The 17,777-nt window shown below is 37.1% G+C and overlaps 1 protein-coding gene across 1 annotated transcript; it reads left to right on the plus strand.

Moving 5' to 3' along the window:
• The first annotated feature begins 754 nt into the window (after positions 1–754).
• LOC115456132 (clustered mitochondria protein homolog) lies at positions 755–16,961 on the plus strand. Its single transcript, XM_037446191.1, is given in 25 exon segments — positions 755–973; positions 1,155–1,899; positions 2,012–2,134; positions 2,136–2,166; positions 2,356–2,489; positions 4,296–4,432; positions 5,212–5,441; positions 7,083–7,219; positions 8,459–8,653; positions 8,940–8,982; positions 8,985–9,151; positions 9,621–9,795; positions 10,467–10,505; positions 10,508–10,571; positions 10,642–10,737; positions 10,739–11,043; positions 11,381–11,583; positions 11,934–12,140; positions 12,230–12,331; positions 12,334–12,468; positions 12,641–12,723; positions 12,821–12,950; positions 13,059–13,331; positions 15,766–15,891; positions 16,656–16,961. Coding segments are annotated over 24 exon segments (3,642 nt in total). The 5' UTR covers positions 755–973; positions 1,155–1,683; the 3' UTR covers positions 16,947–16,961.
• The last annotated feature ends 816 nt before the right edge of the window (positions 16,962–17,777 follow it).

The following is a 17,777-nucleotide window of genomic DNA, read 5'->3' on the forward strand; positions in this document are numbered from 1 at the left end:
GCGCTATCAATCATTAATTATGTCATGAATAATTTTAAACTAGGTCAAATTGCATTTTGTTAACTATCTCATTTTGTGTGATGAACGATCTGCGTCGCGCGCACATACTTAATCAGGATGCGTTTAATTATTACGGAGGCACCTTCGTCTGTAGATTGAATTTGTAACACTAAGTTTACTAGTGTGTGATGGTTTTGCACTAGTGGTTAGGTTTTTAAAAATAGTGATTGATTTTGTGGTCATAAATAATTTGCACGACACTACAAGTCACAATCATAGTTAACGTGAGTACCTAACTCTTTAGTATGAAATGATATTTTAATAAAGTAAGTAACGGTAGTGTCTAGAGACAAGTAACCGTTTTCTGGTACAAGCGCAGACCACGTCGATGGCGTCTATTGTTGGCGGCATCCCGTTGCGCTCTATTATTGACTCGACGCTGGAGATAGTTGGCGTCGCGCCAGAGGCAACCACGTGTCTAACGGTCACGGGACGAGACATGCGCTCGCTGCGCGCACGCCTTGTCTCGGGTAGGGAAGAGGTGCGGTTAGCCTAACAACCGGATACGGGCCTGTTTTTACAAATGAACGACCGCGGTTGCACGGTTGTTGTTGGCCCATTTTATAATTTTATCACACTTGAGCATTTCGAACGCAATATGTTATGTGCAACATCGTAGGGCAAAGTTTTTTCGATAAAACTTTTTTGTATGGAGGGGTAATGTTATAACTACCCGCGTATCTTTTTGCTTCAGCTGATAAACAAAGTAAACAATCAGTGAAAATGAAGAAAGATGCCGAATCAAAAACAGTAGCCGTTAGTAATGGTCACGCAAGCACCCCGAATGGACGAGCCGACGACGAAGGCGGTGGTGGTAGCGCTGCTACGCCGCGCGTTTCTTACGCTGCTGCAGCTCGCAAACCGGCCTCACCGCAGTCTAGCATCACGCCTGCACCTTTCCCCTTAAATACAGGTGCTTCCTTTGGTGCCTATCATCAAATAAGTGTAGTCCGCTTTTAGTTGAACCTCAGTAAATATAGTTTACTGAATTGTGTTCATTTAGATCAAATGCATAGTTCCCTACATTTTTTTTCTACATGTTTTAGTTTTAAAAAAATATATCATGCTAATATACATAATATTTATTTTTACAGAAACTCAAAAAGCCAAAACTAATGGCGAGAAGTTGTTACAAATAAAAACTACGACAACTAAAGCTGGAGAAGAAACAATAACAAAGGTTAATGATATTACAAAAGATAAGATAGATACCAAAGAACAAATCCTAAACGGCACAGAAACATCATGTGACACCTTAGTTAACGGTGATCCAAAAAAAGATCCAGATTGTGATATTAGCAGTAGTGATAATACTAAAGTAGTTACTAATGGAATTAATAGTGATTCCGACGACACAAAATCGAGTAAGTCTGACGAAGGGCATGAAGCCGTTGTTCCTAATGTATGTCCAAATAAGTCCGAGGAAAAACAGGTTTCTGATAAAAAGAAAGACAATAAGAAAACTAAGACAGCTGAGAGAAGCAGTGATTCGGAGAAGAAAAAAGATTCTATTAAAAATAAAAATCAAGAAGCCAAAAAAGAGGATGAAGCACCTGTAAATAATGGTGAAGCTTCGGAAAAAGTTAATGGCGATAGCAATAAAGTAGTTAATGGTGATGGCGAATGGGTTTCACGGTTAAAATTGTTAGTCCAGGCGCTGAGCCTCTAGATATCCAAGTATCAAGTATGGAACTAGTTCAAGAAATACACCAAGTGCTGATGGACCGTGAAGACACATGCCACAGAACTTGTTTCTCTTTACAACTGGATGGTGTTACTTTAGATAATTTTGCAGAATTGAAAAATATCGAAGGACTAAAAGAGGGATCTATCATTAAGGTAAGTGCTCGTTTATCATCTAAGAAAACTTATTGAGAGCGTGAACTAAATTTTGGTTTTGCAATGTCTATTACGTTGAAATTATGAAATTTATTTTATTTGTTTCTTACAGGTTGTAGAAGAACCTTACACAATGCGCGAGGCTCGAATCCATGTCCGTCATGTTAGGGATCTTCTTAAGTCTATAGATTATACAGATGCGTATGCAGGCCAGGAATGCAGTTCTCTTGCTTTCCAAAAACATTATTACACAAGGGGATATATTAGGTAAGAAATGGCAAAGATATTGTTTGATTGGTATCGGCTTTGTATACCTACAGGGAATTATTTATATTTATACAATGGATATGAATTCTTATCTGTATGTCTGAGATTAATTTTGTCATATTGCGTCTATTATTTGAACGAAGAACTGTTACCGCCGCATTACGAATGTATCATTATGTATGTCAACAGAAAAGAAGAAGTCACGTCCAGAAAGTGTGGATTGTACGCCACCAGATCACATAATGCCGGGAAGCACGGAGCGACCTTTACTGCCGCTCCATCCCGGCCTCACAAAAGAAAATAAAGCCCCGCAATGTCTCAAGGTAACATTTGTGAATATGGCAGTGTGTCGTCACCTTGTAGTCAAATTAAGTCTTCATTATAATGTCCACAACAATAATGCAGAAAATACCATGTTTAAATATTGGTGATGTAGATAAACATGTTTTGAAGAATATGAACGATGTTAAATATTTCTTGCTAATTTGTTTGATATTGCAAATGTTTGTCGGGGTTCTCACGTTACACTCAATATAGAACATAACAGTTTTATAAAATTGGAATGGTAATACCTTATGTAGTAACAAATATCTTTATAGAATTATTCACTTTTCACGAAATCCTAGGAACAAGGCATAGAGGATTTGATTTAAATTGTAGGTTCTTCACAGATCTAGATAAATAAAGTAAATTTGCGTCACAAATAAGGAAGTGATGATATAAAATTTATATTGACGGTTACAGATAGTGTGTCTCAGTGAACAAATATCAAGTGCAGAATATTTTTTTATGCATTTTGGTTATTAGCAGTTGTTGCGTATTTGGCCACAAGATTCTGAATAACAATACGAGTTTCTGACCATGGCTGCGCCCGCTTGAATGTCTTGCATATGCGTTATATGTACAGTCTTAGTATAGCGGTCTTCCAATCCCAGTTCTGATATATGTGCATATAATAATCGTATTTCTTAAAATCTTTTTTTGTGTGTACCTTTTCAATAAACGATTCCAATTGCTATTTTTGATATATCCTGAATATAGACCAATCAGAACAAAGGGTTTTTTAACATGCTGATAAGTGACTTATTTTGATTGGTTTATTATCTAGATCGGATTAAAGATTAAAATTGGGATCGTTTATTGAAAACGGTCGTAAGTTTTAAAAGGAATCTAATTTGCCAGTAGGTTTGCATAAATAATAGGCAGTGTTAGGTTGACAAGAGAGGACTGCCAAAACTACTTGTCGCGGATTTTTATCAGAAGTCCCAAAATTTCTTCAGCAACGGGATCATTGCACTTTCTAAAAATGGAAAAAGTCATCCAACAAAATGGCTTACATATGTTGTAATTAAAGTTAAATAAACTTCAACAAAAATCTTGAGATTTCATGTAAATTGCGAAGAACTTTTTCCCCAACCTAACATAATATCGTAATATAGTATTTTTTGCGTAATACAAGAAGTATGATTTTACAAAAGAGATAAATGCGGTATCAATTGATAAGCGTTTAGGAGCTAAAAATATAATAAGTATTAATGAAAGGTATCTTCTACTATATTGTGTTTAGTATGCAAGGTGTGGCAATGATGATTATTATGAGAAGCACTTTGTTTTTTACCACTTAACACATTTAATTTGTTTTACCTGTTAAGTAATTGATTATTTTTAGAATATTTTACTAACTCGATAAATTCGACTTTAGAATGCAATCCAAAACAATTTGTTTTAATGATTTTCACTATTTATCAAACGTATATGATATTATATTTAACCGCTTGTTAACTCGCTTTGACAATATTATTGTCCCAAAGGTTTCGTAGAAAATTGCGAATAAGACTAAAATACGTAAGTATTTAAATAGCCGTTTGTACTAAGACGAATATGAATATTCTGATCTGTGATCGTGTGAACTGATCGTCTGAAACATACAGATTACCTCCAATAAATACCGGTAATGAGCATTTTGAAGGTACCAGTACGATATAAAAACTATGAAATGCATTGGCAAGTCTGAAACGAGGTAATCGACTAAGCCAATGATTCATATTAAAATATCTTGGCAGTTGCTATGCCAAGTATGCAAGCTCCTTTAAAATATTTTTGGAGGTAATCAACGTATGAATTACCAGGTGCTGACCACGTCCGGCTGGAACCCGCCGCCCGGACCGCGCAAGATGTGCGGCGATCTTCTATATCTGCATGTTGTTACTCTCGAGGATCGCCACTTTCATATCACAGCGTGCCCGAGGGGATTTTACCTCAACCAGTAATATCATCTTACTTTTTTATTACGATTTTTGGACCGTGTTGTATAGAAATGACACGGTTTTCGATAGTTTGGAATCATTATTGGATTTTTTACTAGTTGGCGTTGGATTACTGTATAACATGGTCTAATTATGTTGAAAGTTATTTGTCTAATTTGTTGTGAGTGACTGTATTTAAAGTTTATAAAGAATTGTCGCACTAATTGCTTTTCGAGATAGAGAAACTGTGACTGAAACAATTAGATTCGATTTCGCTTTCTAGATGAGGAAATAATTTGTTGTGAAATGTTTGTGATTTTTTTGTGTTTGGTATGCTGCATGTTATACACCCTTTATGATACACTTTGGTGCAGTGGTGTTAAATTAGTTTCATTTTTGTCTTTAATATTTTAAGTTTAAACATATTATAAACCTAGGTATAATATATTAGCCAATTTCAAACTTTCAAAGTGAATTTCAAGCATTTCTTCAACTTTCAATTTAATTACGAAGGTTTTCAAAGCAATAGCAAAATAAAAAAGAAAATCGTTTGAGCACTTGAATGAATGAAATTTTCACTTGGCAAGGTCAGCTCTACATTATTTTAGCGCGACCTTGCACATAAATGATAGAGCACCAAAATTGGATCAAAGCTACGATAGAATACGTTTGCATTTACCACCTATCACATTTTTAATAAGTGGAAATACAGTTCATATGTGATAAAAGATTATATTAGGCAAATACAATTTTTACTCAATTATAACAGAATAACTGAGTATAGTAATAACGTTTTCAGGTCAAACGAAGAGCTGTTCAACCCTCGTCCAGCCAACCCGCCCCTGCTGTGCCACTCGTTGATCGAGCTGCTGAGCATAGTGTCGCCGGCCTTTAAGCGTAACTTCGCGCTGGTGCAGAAGCGGCGTATGCAGAAGCACCCCTTCGAAAGAGTCGCTACTCCTTACCAGGTGTACCAGTGGGCCTCGCCGATGCTTGATCACACTATAGACGCCATCCGCGCCGAAGATAGTAAGTATATACTGTATAAGTATATTCCGTGGGAATTGTAATTATTGTTTTTGTTGCGTAAGCATTTTTATCGTCGACTAAGCTATTCAGTGGAGTAAAAGCGCACGATCAACAATAAGCCGATAAACATGTCATCAATTTAATTTATTAAGTATATTGGATTATGCAATGCATAAAGATTAATTAATAGATAGCTAAGTAATAACAGTCGTACTTATAAAAAAATCGCAAAGCTATGCTTAGTTACTGTAAGTTAAAACCCGCTATCTTGTCCCTTAATGAGGTTTACACTAGGAACCGGTGATATAATTGACAGCTATTTAAACAATTCTTAACCACCTCTTAACGCTAAAACAAGTTTATAAGTAAGCCTGGAAGTTCCCTGAACGAGTAGGCAGACTATTGCCATACACTTTCATCCTAAGCAAGTCGAGTGTGTTTATCAAATCTGCCATCTTCAATAAACGATCTCTATTGCTTTTTCTATCCATCTTAAAATAGACCATTTAGAACAAAGTTTTTTTTGACATGCTTACTAATGCGTTATATTGATCATTTTCTGAATCGGATTGAAGATAGAGGTTTGGATTGTTTGTTGAAAACTACCGACATGAACTTATTCAGCTTTGTGTTCGCGGCACGAATAGATTTCATATCATTATTTTCACAACACACCCGGCATTACATAATTTTTATAGAGTTAATTGATACAGGAAGATGGGAATTAACTTTTAGTAATTGAGATTATGTTCAGGGTCGTGTAAACGATTGAGTCACGAATGCATACTATAAAGACTATCTTGCCCATAAAGTATTATAATTACGTTTGCGTATGCGAGTAATAAAGTATTTGGTAACAAAGTCTACATTTCTGATAACAACAAAGTTATAAACACGTTTTAAACGATTACTTATGATTATAAATAAACTGAGTGTTGCTCGCGTCTCCGCCTGCGTGAAAGATCTTCGAAAATAAAAAACCCTCTGCAGGCTTTATTGTGATAAACAGGTCCATATAAGTATGTTGATGCAGGAAATGGTTTGAGTATTCAGCGGTTCCGTTCAGCGGCTTTCTAAGCTTACACCTACTTTCGCATCTGTAATGTTAGTAGATACATAACATTTGATAATTTAAATAGCTGTAGGTATATTTGCGCGTCGCATATGTCATATTGATAAATATTTTAATTGCGTTATTTCATAGCTTTGATTCGTAAGTGGGGGGCAATCAAGGTTTGTGAGTAATGATTCGAAAACACACGTGATTTGCTGGGGATTTGATTAATAAATTGATAGGCGATAAGACATTGTCAGGCGGAAATAAGCCTTTTAAGCTGTGGTTGTCGTAGCTGCATTTGTGCTTACTCCTTAGGGTATACATGCGTGAGGTTATATTTATTATCAGCGATGTAAATATGACATCATAAGAATATTGGTACGAAACTTTTTTAGGTACAACTTTCTGTTTTTTTTTCAGGATATAAATTAGCAACGATGTACCTTTAGTTAATATTTAGTTCGGCGAGGGAGAATTGTCACTATTTTGCTGTTTATAGTTAATACCTATCTCCTTATAAATAATAATAGTTTGGTTATAGAATGAAAAATTGGCTGTTATTGGGACGAATACTTTTTGTTTAGCCTTCTCGTCTAAACTGGGCTATGAGGAGCACATCCCGGGGCAGACGCGCGACTGGAACGAGGAGCTGCAGACGACGCGCGAGCTGCCGCGCTCCACGCTGCCCGAGCGACTATTGCGAGAACGGGCTATTTTCAAGGTATAGTAACCGGCTTTAATTATGATCAGAGATGAACGGTGGTGCGGGCGAGCACAGAAACAGTACCTGGATGGCAAGTATACCAAGTGTTAGCCAATAGATAACAAGCATCGATTAAGGAACTAATCGCGCAAAATATCGCCGCGTTAGACCTTAAATAGACCAAACACGAAGGTGTTCACTGTTCACGACTTTGGGCCTCTAATTATATCTATCTGCTACTATTTAAATTTTACATGATCATGATACATAGGGGGTTTGATTTATGAGTGCTACAAGTTTAGACATTTAAACTATGGTTTGATGCATAAAATACTAAAATAAAGCTATGAGAAGTGAAAACAGGAAAAATTTTGTTCGTTTCGATGACTTCCTTAGTATAACGATAATGTTTTTAAATATACATATTAAAATTAAAATACATTAACCCTGAGTTTAAGTCGAAGTCGACAAAATGAATACATTTTTAATAACTTAAACAATGTTTTACTTATTTGTTATAATTATTTTCAATGAAAACCCCTGAATAGAGGAATCATGGATGAATTATTAAAAAAAATGTTTATTGGGCAAACCGGATAGGCTTTATCTAGAGCTCACTCATAGTGATGATAAAAAAAATTCAATACTAATACATACGATATTATCGCGGAGTTAGAGGTAACATCATAACAACAGGGGGTTGCGTCACCTCTCGCTGCAAACCTAGAGTGAGATGTAGCCATGGCGACGAAACGGGAGGGTAATTTAGTTGACTTCAGGTGGAATTATATGTATGTACGGTCTCCACAAAAGTAGTTGAACAATTTCAATAACTTCATTGAAGTAGTTTTTCTATATATATATATATATATATATATATATATATATATATATATATATATATATATATATATATATATAAATTAATCAATTTTTTTATTTTACTAAGGAAAAAGGTAGGAGCACAAAAGTTTTAAGGCGATTTTAAATTTTGAATTTGTTCGGATACGTCTGCGGCTGACTGTACATTAGCCCATTGAGATGGATTTGGAAACAGTAACTAGTATCGTAGATATTTTGTAAAAAATATTCTTTCACAAGGTAAGGGTATTAAACAGTGGCCCCTTGTTTTTCAGCGGTGCGCAAATTGATAAATCAGTAATTTTACAAAATTTGCACATCTTAGCTATATTTTCGACAGAAATTTTAATCTCATGACGTAGTTATAGTATTATACAAGTTAATATTTTTTATCAGGTGCACAGCGACTTCGTGGCGGCGGCGACGCGCGGCGCCATGGCCGTGGTGGACGGCAACGTGATGGCCATCAACCCGGGCGAGGAGCCCAAGATGCAGATGTTCATATGGAACAACATCTTCTTCTCGCTCGGCTTCGACGTGCGCGACCATTACAAGGACTTGGGAGGCGACGCGGCGGCTTTTGTAGCGCCCGTGAGTATGCAAACATTCTGATGTGATATGTGAATGTCAGTGTTTGAGTGAAAATGATGAAACAATGTGTGTGTTTGTGATAATAAAAACAGGAAAAGAATAGAATACCTGAATTATTTTTCCGATGTGTCACACAGCCATAACAATGATTTTTGTTTCTTTAATATATGGAAGGATAAATGTCTTATAATTTATGAGGTGTGACGAAATTAAGGAATTATGCATATATTATTTTTCAATTATGTTGGTGTGTTCGAAAATGAATGTATTTGGAAATGTATTATAGCGTAACGACCTACAAGGCGTGCGAGTGTACAGCGCAGTGGATACCCCGGACTGCACACACTAGGCACGGTGGTGGTCGACTACCGCGGGTACCGCGTCACGGCGCAGTCCATCATCCCCGGGATACTTGAGAAGGAACAGGAGCAGAGCGTCGTGTACGGCAGCATTGACTTCGGCACCACTGTGCTGTCGCATCCTAAGTATATGGAGTTGGTGAGTCGATTCAGCTATTATTATTGTATAGATATTTATGTTATTTGTTGAATATATAAAAATAGGTAAGATCGTAGTGTGTTACAATAGGAGAAAATTGAATATGATTGGATTGGTGGACTATGGAACTATCCCGACATGTTCAATGCAGTCCATGCGCACGTTTTTTATACGTAGAAGGTAAGCTATTTGAAGGTGGCTATTGTAAATCATCAGTGGCGTTAGCCTCAACGCGCGCTAGACTACACTTCCAGCAATTGACATTTTATTACATTTACTAAAACTTCTACCGCATGCTTCGCTTTTTATTCAATTTATATTTGTAAATAGAAGTATGCATTAACAATAATTAATTTCTTATTTCATTCTACTTCTTATTGTTAATATTAAATCATCACTTTTACGTAATCTGACCTGTATTCGTAGTATTAAACCACCGGCCAGCTATATATGTTTACCTTCACCACAGCTGAGCAAAGCTGGTCAGCAGTTGAAGATCATGCCGCACTCGGTGATCAGCGCCAACGGCGACACGGTGGAGTTGTGCTCGAGCGTGGAGTGCAAGGGCATCGTCGGCAACGACGGCCGCCACTACATACTCGACCTGCTGCGCACCTTCCCGCCGGACGTCAACTTCTTGCAGCGTAAATATTTACTAATCCATCAGTATCAAATCAAATCAATTTATTTTACATAAAACATGGTATAAATTATGATGTTAAATATCTTACATGTGCAACATGTTTCACCGTTTCAACGGTATGCAAAAAAATTATGTACGTACTTATAACTAGAGAACGTAGTTAGGCAAATTAGCTATTATTAATAATAGAAAAAAATATATGTTTGTTTTTTACAGTTATTATTAGTTATCTGTATAAATGGTCTATTATGCTATTTATATCTATACTCTTTTAGGTATCGTTTACTCATAGTCAGCACTGGCTGTTGATCATTTTTTTTTATTAAATATTCAAAACAAAGAAGAAACTACAAATAAAATATACAAAAAGGCAGTGAAGGAAAACCACAGATGGTTTATGTATCGCTGCTACGATTTGCTCGCTTATACACATACACACACAATTACATCACATTTTTAAATCACTTGAATCACTTCAATTATATTCGGTTTTATTATATGGTAGTTCATAATCAGTTCCAGTCCTCTTGATGTTCCATATATTTATTACTATTTAGCGCATTTAAGTAGTGATCAGAAAATAATCTACTTTTCAACTCTCTACATCACATCTATCTCAAGAAGAAGGTATTGAAAACTTTGATTTGATATTTAAAAATGCTGTTTTTATAGTGGCAGATGATGAACTGAGGGAGGACATCAAGTCTATGGGATTCCGATAGTACACAAGCACAAACTATGCTGTCTGCGACAAGAATTAGTCGATAGTTTCGTTGAGTAAGTACTATTGAACATTTAAAATAAAAGCACATATGTAAAATATATTCTCAATTTTATGTATTTTTAGGGCTCGTTACTTCATGTTCATACGTTACGCCGCCTTCCACTTGCAACAGTTGAGTGCAAAGCGTCAACGTGATAACGAACCCAAACCGATTGGAGGCCAACAAGGACTCGGACAAAAAAGATACTACAGAAGAGGCAAAGGGAAAAGTAGAAAAGAGCCAAGAAAAGGCTAAAGATAAGAAAGGGAAGAAAGATGACAAAGACAATAAGGAAAAAGAAAAGAAAGAGAACAAAGCAGAGAAGGAAACAGATGATAAAGAATCAAAGAATGATGATAAAGGCAAAGATGATGACCTACTGCTGAATGAAAACTATTCCGATATTGATACGGATGTGGCTAAGAAGATCGTGGAAAGTATAACGGATTCCATCTGCAGTGGAGATAAGGATAAGGAGAATGATTGTAAGTATGCATGTGCTTATCGTTTTATCAATGACGTTTGAAATAGCACTAAGATCGCTTCGCGTTAGCTTCTGATTTCCATTTTAGTTATGGTTTGAAATAATGATTTCACACACATTTTGTAAATATACATTTGTAAATATAGATTATAATGTACAGGAGTTTCCGAGACCCTGGTCTCTGTTAGAATTTTTTTTATGTCTTTGTTGGTTCGACAAGGTAATTATTGTATTTTTTTTAATTGTATAGATCTATCCAAATGAAAAATAGTGATTGAGAAGTTTAGAAAACGTGTATCGGTAAAATGATGTTTGCAATGTAACTAATGTGGGCGCAGCGGGCGAGCGCTCCCGCGCGGTGGTGGCGGCGGCGGCGCGCGCCGTGGCGTCGCTCAAGGAGTCGGAGTTCGACGTGCGCTTCAACCCCGACGTGTACTCCGCCGGCATCAAGCACGCCGCCGCGCCCGAGCAGCTCGCCAAACAGCGCCACCTCGTCAAGGAGGCCGCCGCCTTCCTGCTCACCACGCAGATACCAGCTTTCGTAAGTGACGTCTAGTCATATTGCGAAAAATTCTCAAATGACTAGAAAAATATTTTAAAATATTTCGTAATCGGAGGTTGGTTGTTATTTTATGGCTTTCATTATAATAATCACACGTTACACCAATTATAATTAAAAGATGATATTATGTTAATACTATTGTATAACCTTCGTTTATATTTTCTGAGATTCTTTTTTGTGTTTTTGCGAAATGTGTAATGCCTCTCATTTTTGATTGTTGACGAATAATTCGTACAAAAATGAATTATTAGTTAATTGACCCGAAAAAGCTGTTCACTGATATCATCTGTACACGGCAGGTGTCTGTATCATGTGTACGGTGTGTGCAGGTGCGCGAGTGCCTGGAGCACACGTCGGCGCCGATGGACGGCGCAGGGCTGACGGAGGCGCTGCACGCGCGCGGCATCAACGTGCGCTACCTCGGGCGCGTGGCCGCCGCGCTGCGCCCGCACCACAACCTCGCCTACCTGCACGCCATCGCACTCGCCGAGTTGCTGCTGCGCGCCGCCAAGCACGTCTACACCGCCTACCTGCAGGTACGACCTTCACATTTCATTAATCTGTATTAAAAGGTTTGTGATATGGTTTTCTGAATAATGATATACATATGTGGTGTCATGTTCAGGGTTGCGAGGCGATGAGCATCGGTTCGGGCGTGGCGCACTTCCTGAACTGCCTGCTGGGCGCGTGCGCGGCGCCAGCGGTGTCGGCGCCGGAGGGCGCGGGCGGTGCGCGCGGCGCGGGGCGCGGGGCCGCGGGCGCCGGGCGCGCCGCCACGCGCATGCGCCCGCCCTCCGCCGGCAGCCCGACTGGCACAACCTCACGCCCAAGACACTGTTTTCGCAGATCAAACAGGAACTCAAGGTAAAACCGATTTATATTCTCAAATCTACTAAATAATTATATACTCGATAAGTATACTGAGTAGCTATAGTCTATACAACCAAATATACTTAAAATAAAATATAAAGTAGTGAATATATTTTAAAATTATAAACTAAAGTTTAAGTTTAAATGCATGTTTCAAATTTTCCAGGCTTATTGGGGCTATGAATTAAACGCTGATAACATGGAATCTGTCATAGAGAAAAATGGTCTACAAAAAATATCGCTTCTCAGGTATTACTTGCGCAAATATAATTTATTATATATTTTAAATAAGTCGTTCAAATTACCAAGTCTATTGTAATTAACTATTATTTCTATAATTTCACAGGTCATTTGCACTTAAAGTTGGCTTGCAATTATTATTGCGGGAATATGATTTCGACAATAAGAACAAGGGGCCGTTCACAAGTTCCGACATTATGAACATATTCCCTGTTGTTAAACATATCAACCCTCGCGTGAGTATAACTTTAAATTAAATGTATTCAAATTCCTCGTTACTAGAAATTTAATTGATATGATTATTATATCATAGTTTTGTACAAAAAATAATATTTATCAAACAGGCATCCGACGCTTACAACTTCTACACGACTGGTCAGAACAAGATCCAAGCAGGCGCTGTATCGGAGGGCCACGAACTTATAGCGGAGGCCCTGAACCTTCTGAACAACGTGTACGGCGCGATGCACGGCGAGATCGCGCAGTGTCTCCGCATGGTGGCGCGCCTGTGCTACGTCACCGGCGAGCACAGGGACGCCATGGCCTACCAACAGAAGGCTGTGCTCATGTCCGAGAGGGTCAACGGCATTGATCATCCGTATACTATTACTGAATATGTGAGTTTTATTTTAAGTCTACAGTTGTATTATACTAACCCTTTATGTGTCCCCCCGAGGCAATAGGGGACCGGACAAATTTTCAGAAGGTGTTTTAAATTGATCATTGTGGATATAAATAGCCAAGAAAAATAGTATTTTGCACAAATAAAGCTTAAAAAGTACATAAAACCATGCCTAAATGTTAAATAGCTATAATTCCCGCGCAAACGCTACATTATGTCATTTCGTCTCGTGTGACGTCATACGTGGATAAAGTAACTTGACAAGTCTTGTCATTTGAACAGTGATTCAATAATGCCAGATTAGGGTTATTTACCCTAGATTTAAGGTAAAACTAAATCAGCAGGGTATTTTTTTTATGGTAATTTTTGGGGTAATTCTACGAGTTAAGGTATTAAAGCTATTGTTTCACGGTATTGTAATAAATATTGAGCTTAGAGAAAGATGTTTCCTACAAAAATTGTAGGACATGAAACAATTATAATATTTTATTAAATACAATTTTAGTGTAGAGCTAGTTGTTACTAATAAAATGAGATAATTAAATTAATAATTATTGAAGTGGAAGTGAAGAAAGAAGTGGCGTCTGCATAGATAAGGATATAGAAAAAAAAAGTACCGAATTATTTATGATTGGTTTAAGGGTACAATTTTAAATTCCAAATAATCCTGGGGTAAATAGAAATTATGATCTGGCAACACTGCATAGACCGTGTTAATCTCAGGCAATCTCAGGTTACTGTGTAACAACCAGAATTCTATATAAATAAATATTCTATTCCATATCATGTGGCAGCTAAAACATAAATAAATACATCTCATAACCATAACCTCCCTGGGTGTACAAATGATTTAATTAATTGAAATATTCATCGATTTATTTTAAACCGAAACACTATTTTTTATTTACCTACATCAAAGTGATCCTCACAGAACTAAATCGGTGAGTCTGCAGACATTCCGTCGTAGGTTCGTCTTGCTAACTGCAACCACTTTATTCGTATATCTGTTTTTCGTGGTACATCAATAAATAATTTGTTTGGTAAAGATATAGAAGTATTATTTATCATTCAGGTACGACGCACTAACGATATTTTTTGCGGTCCATTATGATTAACGATTAAACAATCTGTAAACGTTAAGCTGGAAGATAGTAACAACGTCCATTAATTATTAGAGCAGTTTTGTGTTAAAAAACACATTTAAAGCATTAAAATAACACAACGCGGTATGACATCCAGATGACGTCTGTTTGTTTACATTTTACCCACGTGTGACGTCATGCGCCGTATTGGTGCTTTCATTTGCCGTAAAGAATAGACTAAAAATATTATAATTATTGTATTTTATTTATTGATTTAAAAATACAAATCACAACTCTTTTACAAAAACAAATATGAGATAATATTTTTAATATTACAAACTTTACTTTAAACTGAATTTCAAATTTTTTGGTAATACCTGTCCGGTCCCCTATTCTTGTGCGCTTGGTCTCCACACCGAATGCACGCCCATGCACGGGGGGACATTTGTTACAGTCCTAGACACACAGTTTACTGTATATACCTCATGGTCCTAATCTCACATTGAGGCCTATGAGGGACTCATGAACATTTCCTCTTCACATCACTCCGCCCATACTAATACTTCCTCTTCCTTCCCCTTCTATCCTCCCCTATTTCTCCTCTTCCTCTCTTCTTCTTTAGGGCCCCGCAGTCGTTAAGCCGGAGGGAACCAGTATACCTTTCGCAGGTTTCCACCGGTGATGACTGCGGGGTCTGTACTTAAAAAAATCCTTTATGTGTACATATATTGTAGGTTTTAAATTAGAAGTAAACTAGCAGAAGTTGTCTTGCGCAAGCCACCGTGTCATTACCGGAGATTTAGTCCTTTGTCCTCCAGGCTGATCTTATGCAGAAATATTATGTTTTGGTACTTCTGTCAAGGCGGATTTATTACCGGCGGCAGACAATACAATTCAATTCAAAGTGGACATAGGTATTTCCATGTTTTTAAACTAAAAGTTGGAACTTCATTTCAAGTAATGCTAATACTATTGTTTGCATGCAAAATTAGGATTTTTATTTACAATTTTTATTGGATTGCAGCCAAAAACATTTAAATGTAATTTAATGATTATTGTAAAGAATGTGGCGGATCAACCTCGACAATTTTCTGTTTTTAATTTTATCTCTTGATTCGCGAAATCCTAGGCAAAGCTAGATTAATTTTATTTGAATTCTTACTATTTAAAAATGTCTGAAGGATCATGCGAATTCTTAGAAATTATTTCTGCAGCAAAAAAAAATGTGTATAACTTATCGATTCATTCTGCAAGAAAGTAATTGTAGTCACAATTTTATATCATTTATATTTACTATATACATTAACAATGTGCATAAATTTAAATATATTTTTTATTATATTACAGTCTCACCTGGCACTGTACTGCTTTGCAAATGGTCAAGTAAGCACCGCATTGAAGTTGCTATACCGTGCACGCTATCTGGCGTTGCTTGTCTGCGGTGAAAACCATCCTGAAATGGCACTTTTGGACGTAAGTACATATATATTAGGATTAATTAGTAAAATTGTGTTCTATACTTATATTGTAAAGTTCTAACGTATCTAGAAACAGTTTTCAATCACTGAATTTGTAGTAACATTCGAATGCATATTATTAATTTTATATATGTTTTTAAAAAATAATAATAAAATTATTTCTTGGAAAGTGAATGTGTTTTGTGACGAGTAATTAGTACGGTAATAATAATTGTCAAATCGTGTTAGATAACAGCTATTATTGTAACATGCAAATTGTATATTAACAATCTGCAGTCACACTCCGTTTTGAATCGTAGCCAAGTTCTCGATGTGTTTTAATTGCAGAGTGTGTGCGTACCGTCATTAAACGTGTGACGTACGAAAACAATATAAAGTAGAACAATTTATTTAAATGTATTTCTGTACTATGCAGAACTACACTAACTATGCCCTACATTTCTGTCATGTAACTGTATTATGTTTGTGTTAATACACAAATTGATATGAAATACCAATATTTATGTTTATATTTTTATTTACGACCAATTATTCTGCGTCTAAATAGTTATTTTCATATTCAAGTAACTTGCACATAGTCTATTTCAGTAAGGTTTATTGGCCTTTTGAAACTTAATTGTTGCTATTCATTAACTATTATCTGTGACTTTTCCATACTGTGAATCTTTTACATGTAAAACATAAATAAATATGAGTGAGTTGTTTCGGAAGCGTGGCGCAGTTGTGGCGCGGTAAGGTGTAATGTGGTGTGGTTGGCAGAGCAACATCGCGCTGATCCTGCACGCGGTGGGCGAGTACGAGCTGTCGCTGCGGTTCGCGGAGCGCGCGCTGAGCGTGACGAGCGCGTCGCACGGCGCGCGCTCGCTGAAGGCCGCCGTCGCGCGCCACCTGCTCGCGCGCACGCTCTCCTGCCTCGGCGACTTCCGCGCCGCGCTGCAGCACGAGAAGGAGACCTACTCCATCTACAAGCACCTGGTGAGACACCCCTCTAATCTCTATGCAGAGATGTTAAATACTATTAGTGGTGTGGCGCGACGACAAATATCTTGATTTAACAATTGTGAGCTCGAATGTATAATTATTTTTGGTGAATTCAATGCCATATAAATTTTGTCTGCAATTGCTATCAGATAAGTGTTGCTCTTACCTTCAACTGACAGTTTATTCGTTTTTTCATTAGGAGCCTGGCTCACAATGTTGAAGTAACTAAGTGTTATCTTACAAACCTAATATAGATAGTATTCACTCGTTTACTATTTTTATCTATACTACCTAGTCTTGCCATAAATATTGTAATAAAGAAAAAAGAAAATTGTTAACTGCAAATAACATTTATTACTTTTACAGTGTGTCAGTTTCAATACACAAATGTAAAACAATTAAAAAATATAAAAGCTTATTCGAAGTGGTCTCCATTGGCTGCAATACAGTCCTTTAAACGATGAGGCCAGTTATCAATAGAAGCACGCACTCTTTCCATGGGAAAATTCTTCACTGCCAATCGTATAGATTGTTTTAGGGACTCCAAATTATCATGGCGTTTAGAGCAAGCTGTACTCTAAAACTGACCACAAATCATAATCCAGCGGATTAAGATCGGGACTAGACGACGGCCAGTCTTCAGCTCTGATGAAGTCCGAAACGTTCGATTCCAACCAAGACTGCGTGGACCGAGCTTTATGACCCGGCGCCGAGTCTTGCTGGAAGGACCATACTTGGTTATTGAACATGGTGATGTTAAGGGGCTTAACTACCTTCTCAAGAATGGTATCTTGATACACTTGTGCCGATGTTTTGATACCTTTTTCACAAAAATATGGCTCAGTCACTCCTTCATAGCTAACACCCCACCAAACCATCACTGAAGTCGGATAATGTCCA

The sequence above is a fragment of the Manduca sexta genome, unplaced genomic scaffold (genome assembly GCF_014839805.1).
Source record: "Manduca sexta isolate Smith_Timp_Sample1 unplaced genomic scaffold, JHU_Msex_v1.0 HiC_scaffold_2698, whole genome shotgun sequence".
In the NCBI taxonomy this organism is placed as follows: domain Eukaryota; kingdom Metazoa; phylum Arthropoda; class Insecta; order Lepidoptera; family Sphingidae; genus Manduca; species Manduca sexta.